Source organism: Oncorhynchus gorbuscha, linkage group LG05 (genome assembly GCF_021184085.1).
Source record: "Oncorhynchus gorbuscha isolate QuinsamMale2020 ecotype Even-year linkage group LG05, OgorEven_v1.0, whole genome shotgun sequence".
In the NCBI taxonomy this organism is placed as follows: Eukaryota; Metazoa; Chordata; class Actinopteri; order Salmoniformes; family Salmonidae; genus Oncorhynchus; species Oncorhynchus gorbuscha.
The window spans coordinates 27462470-27469948 of NC_060177.1; the positions used below are offsets into that span (position 1 = coordinate 27462470).

The 7479-nt window shown below is 46.9% G+C and overlaps 1 protein-coding gene across 18 annotated transcripts in view; it reads right to left on the bottom strand.

Annotated features, from left to right (window-relative positions):
• The window catches only part of LOC124035774 (CUGBP Elav-like family member 4), a 214360-nt gene that overhangs the window by 6518 nt on the left and 200363 nt on the right, over window positions 1-7479 (bottom strand). For all 18 annotated transcript variants that reach the window (XM_046349467.1, XM_046349465.1, XM_046349455.1 and 15 more), the window contains exon 12: window positions 917-1066. In XM_046349467.1, coding sequence (XP_046205423.1) covers window positions 939-1066 — 128 coding nt within the window. In that variant the 3' untranslated portion in view covers window positions 917-938. The remainder of the gene's footprint in view (window positions 1-916; window positions 1067-7479) is intronic.

Sequence of the window (7479 nt, forward strand, 5' to 3'; positions counted from 1 at the left end):
ATGTTATACATCTCAAACTAACACAGTCACACTCTAAATAATTGGATTTTGTCGTTGCATTGTATGCAATGATGTTGGTATGTACATTGAGTCCCATAGCCATTTTCAAATGCTCTAAGTCAGAACGGCAGGAGACCAAACCCAGACAGACTTACCCCCCACCATCGCACGCACGCACACACACACACACACACACACACACACACACACACACACACACACACACACACACACACACACACACACACACACACACACACACACACACACACACACACACACACACACACACACACACACACACACACAAACACACACACACACACACACAAACACACAAACACACACACACACAAACGGCTGTTGTTAGAGACACACTGAGGATGTCATAATGATGAGCCTGTCCTCATCATTGTCCAGGACATTCTCCACTTGTCCCTCATCAATGTGTTTCGTCAAAGTCATTCCTCCGCTCCTCTCCTTTCCTCAGGCAGTCTGCTCAGACATTCAATTAGTGCTTCATGACTTTATTCAAATGCTATCTGACAAGAAATGAAGGTAGCATTTATAATTTCCATTACACATTATACTGTATATGTCATTATTGCAATCCCTTCACTTTGATGAGGCCATTGTAAAACAGCCACATATTATTTACAAGCAAATTGTTCATAGAAATATACAATGGAAGCACATGTACTGGTCTTATACTGCAATGATGTGTAGTTTCAGGTATACAACCAAAATAACATGTTTCAGGTATGCAGTAGCCAGTGGAGTTTAGCTGGGGGGAGTCAGTCATGTCAGCCCACTGCACCTCTACTCCCTCCTCATTGGCCAGCACCTTGAGGGGCTGTCTGCCATTTAACCCTGGCTCTGGGCATGAATGTGAGCATGGCATGGCGTCTGCTCTTACCTGGATGTGGACGGCAAAGGGGTCAGTAAGGTCGGTTGGCATCCTTTGGCCGCTTCAGCTGCACCTTCAGCCGCTTCATGCCTATCTGAAAACCATTCATGGCCTGGATAGCCGCCTGGGCACTGGACGGGTTATCGAAACTCACAAAGCCTGGGACACAAAGTAGGAGGGAGAGTGAAAGAGAGAGACAGAGAGAGAGATAGAGTGATGGAGAGATGGGGAGAGACAGAGAAAGAGAGAATGAAAAGAGGAGGAAAGAGAGAGAGACAGAGTGAAGGAGAGATGGGTAGAGGCAGAGAAAGAGAGAATGAAAAGAGGAGGAAAGAGAGAGAGACAGAGACAGAGTGAAGGAGAGATGGGGAGAGGCAGAGAAAGAGAGAATGAAAAGAGGAGGAAAGAGAGAGAGACAGAGTGAAGGAGAGATGGGGAGAGGCAGAGAAAGAGAGAATGAAAAGAGGAGGAAAGAGAGAGAGACAGAGACAGAGTGAAGGGGAGATGGGGAGAGACAGAGAAAGAGAGAATGAAAAGAGGAGGAAAGAGAGAGAGACAGAGACAGAGTGAAGGAGAGATGGGGAGAGACAGAGAAAGAGAGAATGAAAAGAGGAGGAAAGAGAGAGACAGAGACAGAGAGAGAGATGACAGAGAGAGAATGAGGAGGAGAGAGAGAGAGACAGAGTGGAAGGAGAGATGGGGAGAGGCAGAGAAAGAGAAATGAAAAGAGGAGGAAAGAGAGAGAGACAGAGACAGAGTGAAGGAGAGATGGGGAGAGACAGAGAAAGAGAGAATGAAAAGAGGAGGAAAGAGAGAGAGACAGAGACAGAGTGAAGGAGAGATGGGGAGAGGCAGAGAAAGAGAGAATGAAAAGAGGAGGAAAGAGAGAGAGACAGAGACAGAGTGAAGGAGAGATGGGGAGAGGCAGAGAAAGAGAGAATGAAAAGAGGAGGAAAGAGAGAGAGACAGAGTGAAGGAGAGATGGGGAGAGACAGAGAAAGAGAGAATGAAAAGAGGAGGAAAGAGAGAGAGAGAGAGAGACAGAGTGAAGGAGATATGGGGAGAGACAGAGAAAGAGAGAATGAAAAGAGGAGGAAAGAGAGAGAGAGAGAGAGAGACAGAGTGAAGGAGAGATGGGGAGAGAGAGGCAGAGAAAGAGAGAATGAAAAGAGGAGGAAAGAGAGAGAGACAGAGAGAGGAGAGATGGGGAGAGGCAGAGAGAGAGAATGAAAAGAGGAGAGGAGAGAGAGACAGACAGAGTGAAGGAGAGATGGGGAGAGGCAGAGAAAGAGAGAATGAAAAGAGGAGGAAAGAGAGAGAGACAGAGTGAAGGAGAGATGGGGAGAGACAGAGAAAGAGAGAATGAAAAGAGAGGAAAGAGAAGAGAGAGAGACAGAGTGAAGGAGAGATGAGGCAGAGAGAGAGAGAATGAAAAGAGGAGGAAAAGAGGAGAAAGAGAGAGAGACAGAGTGAAGGAGAGAGAGGAGAGAGAGAGAAAGAGAGATGAAAAGGAGGAAAGAGAGAGAGACAGACAGAGGAGAGATGGGGAGAGACAGAGAAAGAGAGAATGAAAAGAGGAGGAAAGAGAGAGAGAGAGAAGGAGAGATGGGGAGAGGCAGAGAAAGAGAGAATGAAAAGAGGAGGAAAGAGAGAGAGAGACAGAGACAGAGTGAAGGAGAGATGGGGAGAGGCAGAGAAAGAGAGAATGAAAAGAGGAGGAAAGAGAGAGACAGAGACAGAGTGAAGGAGAGATGGGGAGAGACAGAGAAAGAGAGAATGAAAAGGAGGAAAGAGAGAGAGAGAAGAGAAGGAGAGATGGGAGAGAGACAGAGAGACAGAGATGAAGAGAGAGAAAGAGAGAATGAAAAGAGGAGAGAAGAGAGAGAAGAGACAGAGTGAAGGAGATGGGGAGAGAGAGAGAAAGAGAGAATGAAGAGAGGAAGGAGAGAGAGAGAGAGAGAGAGAAGAGAGAGAGAGAGAGAAAAGAGGAGGAGAGAGAGAGAGAGAGAGAGAAAAAGGGAGGAGGAAAGAGAGAGAGAGAGAAAGAGAGAGACAGAGAAGGAGAGATGGGGAGAGGCAGAGAAAGAGAGAATGAAAAGAGGAGGAAGAGGAAAGAGAGAGAGAGAGAGAGAGAGAGAGAGAGAAAAGAGAGATGGGAGAGAGATGGGGAGAGAAAGAGAGAATGAAAAGAGGAGGAAAGAGAGAGAGAGAGAGAGACAGAGTGAAGGAGAGATGGGGAGAGGCAGAGAAAGAGAGAATGAAAAGAGGAGGAAAGAGAGAGAGAGAGAGAGAGACAGAGTGAAGGAGAGATGGGGAGAGGCAGAGAAAGAGAGAATGAAAAGAGGAGGAAAGAGAGAGAGAGAGAGAGACAGAGTGAAGGAGAGATGGGGAGAGGCAGAGAAAAGAGAATGAAAAGAGGAGGAAAGAGAGAGAGAGACAGAGAGAGAGAGAGAGAGAGAGAGAGAGGAGAGAGAGAGAGAGAGAAGAGAGAGACAGGAGAAGAGAGAGAGAGAGAGGAAGGAGAGAGAGAGAGACAGAGAAAGAGAGAAAAGAGGAGGAAAGAGAGAGAGACAGAGTGAAGGAGAGATGGGGAGAGAAGAGAAAGAGAGAATGAAAGAGAGGAGAGAGAGAGAGACAGAGTGAAGGAGAGATGGGGAGAGAAAGAGAGAGAATGAATGAAAAGAGGAGGAGAGAGAGAGAGAGAGACAGAGACAGAGGAGAGATGGGGAGAGGCAGAGAAAGAGAAAGATGGAAAGAGAGAGGCAGAGAAAGAGAGAATGAGAAAGAAAGAGAATGAAAAGAGGAGGAAAGAGAGAGAGACAGAGTGAAGGAGAGAGGGAGGAGAGGCAGAGAAAGAGAGAATGAAAAGAGGAGGAAAGAGAGAGAGAGAGACAAGGAAGATGAGAGAGGAGAGAAGAGGCAGAGAAAGAGAGAATGAAAGAGAAGGAAAAGAGAGACAGACAGAGTGAAGGAGAGATGGGAGAGAGGCAGAGAAAGAGAGAATGAAAGAGGAGGAAAGAGAGAGAGAGAGAGAGAGGGGAGAGGAGAGATGGGGAGAGAGGGGAGAGAGAAAGAGAGAATGGAGAGGAGGAAAGAAGAGAGAGGAGAGAGAGAGAGAGACAGAGTGAAGGAGAGATGGGGAGAGGCAGAGAAAGAGAGAATGAAAAGGAGGAAAGAGAGAGAGAGAGAGAGAGACAGAGAAGGAGAGATGGGGAGAGGCAGAGAAAGAGAGAATGAAAAGAGGAGGAAAGAGAGAGACAGAGAAGAGAGACAGAGTGAAGGAGAGATGGGGAGAGGCAGAGAAAGGAGAATGAAAAGAGGAGGAAAGAGAGAGAAGAGAGAGAGACAGAGTGACAGAAGGAGAGATGGGGAGAGGCAGAGAAAGAGAGAATGAAAAGAGGAGGAAAGAGAGAGAGACAGAGACAGAGTGAAGGAGAGATGGGGAGAGACAGAGAAAGAGAAATGAAAAGGGGAAAGAGAGAGAGAGACAGAGTGAAGGAGAGATGGGGAGAGGCAGAGAAAGAGAGAATGAAAAGAGGAGGAAAGAAGAGAGAGAGAGAGACAGAGTGAAGGAGAGATGGGGAGAGGCAGAGAAAGAGAGAATGAAAAGAGGAGGAAAGAGAGAGAGAGACAGACAGAGTGAAGGAGAGATGGGGAGAGGCAGAGAGAAAGAGAGAATGAAAAGAGGAGGAAAGAGAGAGAGAGACAGAGTGAAGGAGAGATGGGGAGAGGCAGAGAAAGAGAGAATGAAAAGAGGAGGAAAGAGAGAGAGACAGACAGAGTGAAGGAGAGATGGGGAGAGGCAGAGAAAGAGAGAATGAAAAGAGGAGGAAAGAGAGAGAGACAGACAGAGTGAAGGAGAGATGGGGAGAGGCAGAGAAAGGAGAATGAAAAGAAGAAAGAGAATGAGAAGAGGAGGAAGGAGATGGGAGAGAGACAGAGAATGAAAAGAGGAGGAGAGAGAGAGACAGACAGAGTGAAGGAGAGATGGGGAGAAAGAGAAAGAGAGAATGAAAAGAGGAGGAAAGAGAGAGACAGACAGAGACAGAAGGAGAGATGGGGAGAGAGAGAAAAGAGGAAAGAGATGAGAATGAGAGAGAGAGAAATGGAGAGAGAGACAGAGACAGAAAGAAAGAGAAAGGGGAGAGAGAGAGAAGAGAGTGAAGAGAGATGAGAAGAGAAAGAGAGGAGGAAAGAGAGAGAGAGAGACAGAGAGACAGAGTGAAGAGATGGGGAGAGGCAGAGAAAGAGAGAATGAAAAGAGGAGGAAAGAGAGAGAGAGAGAGACAGAGAAAGGAGAGATGGGGAGAGGCAGAGAAAGAGAGAATGAAAAGAGGAGGAAAGAGAGAGAGAGAGAGAGAAGGAGAAGGAGAGATGGGAGAGGCAGAGAAAGAGAGAATGAAAAGAGGAGGAAAGAGAGAGACAGAGACAGAGTGAAGGAGAGATGGGGAGAGACAGAGAAAGAGAGAATGAAAAGAGGAGGAGGAGAGAGACAGAGAGAGAGTGAAGGAGAGATGGGGAGAGGCAGAGAAAGAGAAATGAAAAGAGGAGGAAAGAGAGAGAGACAGAGAGAGAGAAGAGAGATGAGGAGAGAAAAGAGAGAATGAGAGAGAGAGAGAGAGAGAGACAGAGAGGAGGAAAGAGAGAGAGAGAGAAGAGAAGGAGAGAGAGAAGAGAAAGAGAGAGAATGAAAAGAGGAGGAAAGAGAGAGACAGAGAGAAGAGAGAAGGAGAGGCAGAGAAAGAGAGAATGAAGAATGAAGAGAGAGGAAAAGAGAGAGAGAGACAGAGTGAAGGAGAGATGGGAGAGAGAGAAGAGAAGAGAGATGAGAAGAGAAAGAGAGGAAGAGAGGAGAGAGAGAGACAGAGAAGGAGAGATGGGGAGAGACAGAGAAAGAGAGAATGAAAAGAGGAGGAAAGAGAGAGAGACAGAGACAGAGTGAAGGAGAGATGGGGAGAGGAGAGAAAAAGAGAGAATGAAAAGAGGAGGAGGAGAGAGAGAGAGAGAGAGAGACAGAGAGAAGGAGAGATGGGGAGAGGCAGAGAAAGAGAGAATGAAAAGAGGAGGAAAGAGAGAGACAGAGACAGAGAAGGAGAGATGGGGAGAGGCAGAGAAAGAGAGAATGAAAAGAGGAGGAAAGAGAGAGAGACAGACAGAGAAGGAGAGATGGAAGAGGAGAGAGAGGCAAGAAAGAGAGAATGAAAAGAGAGAGAAAGAGAGAGAGAGAGACAGAGAAGGAGAGATGATGGGAGAGGCAGAGAAAGAGAGAATGAAAAGAGGAGGAAAGAGAGAGAGAGAGAGAGACAGAGTGAAGATGGGGAGAGGCAGAGAGACAGAGAAAGAGAGAGGGAGGAAAGAGAGAGAGAAAGAGAGAGAGACAGAGTGAAGGAGAGATGGGGAGAGGCAGAGAAAGAGAGAATGAAAAGAGGAGGAAAGAGAGAGAGACAGAGACAGAGGGGAAGAGAAAGAGAGAATGAGAAAGAGAGAGAGAGAGAGAGAGAGAGTGAAGGAGAGAAAGAGAGAGAGAGAATGAGGAAGGAGAGAGAGACAGAGAGAGTGAAGGAGAGATGGGGAGAGAGCAGAGAAAGAGAGAATGAAAAGAGGAGGAAAGAGAGGAGAGAGAGGAGAGTGAGAGAGATGAGAGAGAGTGAGAGAAAAGAGAGATGGGGAGAGGCAGAGAAGAGAATGAAAGAGAGGAAAGAGAGAGAGACAGAGTGAAGGAGAGATGGGGAGAGGCAGAGAAAGAGAGAATGAAAAAGAGGAGGAGAGACAGAGAGAGAGAGAGAGAGACAGAGAAAGAAGGAGAGATGGGGAGAGGCAGAGAAAGAGAGAATGAAAAGAGGAGGAATGAAAAGAGAGAGAGAGAGAGAGAGACAGAGTGAAGGAGAGATGGGGAGAGGCAGAGAAAGAGAGAATGAAAAGAGGAGGAAAGAGAGAGAGAGACAGAGAGAGAGAGTGAAGGAGAGAATGAGGGAGAGAGAGAGAAAGAGAGAATGAAAAAGAGAGAGAAAAGAGAAGAGAGAGAGACAGAGTGAAGAAGGAGAGATGGGGAGAGGCAGAGAAAGAGAGAAAAGAGGAGGAAAAGCAGAGAAAGAGAGAGATGAAAAGAGACAGAGGAAGGAGAGAGAGAGAGAGAGAGAGAGAGATATGAAAGCAGAGAAAGAGAAAAGAGGAGAAAGAGAGAGAGACAGAGAGAAGGAGAGATGGAGAGAGACAGAGAAAAGAGAGGAGGGAGAGAGAGAGAGACAGAGAAGGAGAGAGAGAGGAGAGAGACAGAGAGAGATGAGAGGCAGAGAATGAGAGGAGAGAGAGACAGAGTGAAGGAGAGATGGGGAGAGGAGAGAAAGAGAGAATGAAAGAGGAGGAAAGAGAGAGAGACAGAGAAAGGAGAATGGGGAGGGCAGAGAAAGAGAGAATGAAAGAGGAGGAAAGAGAGAGAGAGACAGACAGAGTGAAGGAGAGATGGGGAGAGGCAGAGAAAGAGAGAATGAAAGAGGAGGAAAGAGAGAGAGAGAGAGACAGAGTGAAGGAGAGATGGGGAGAGGCAGAGAAAGAGAGAATGAAAAGAGAGG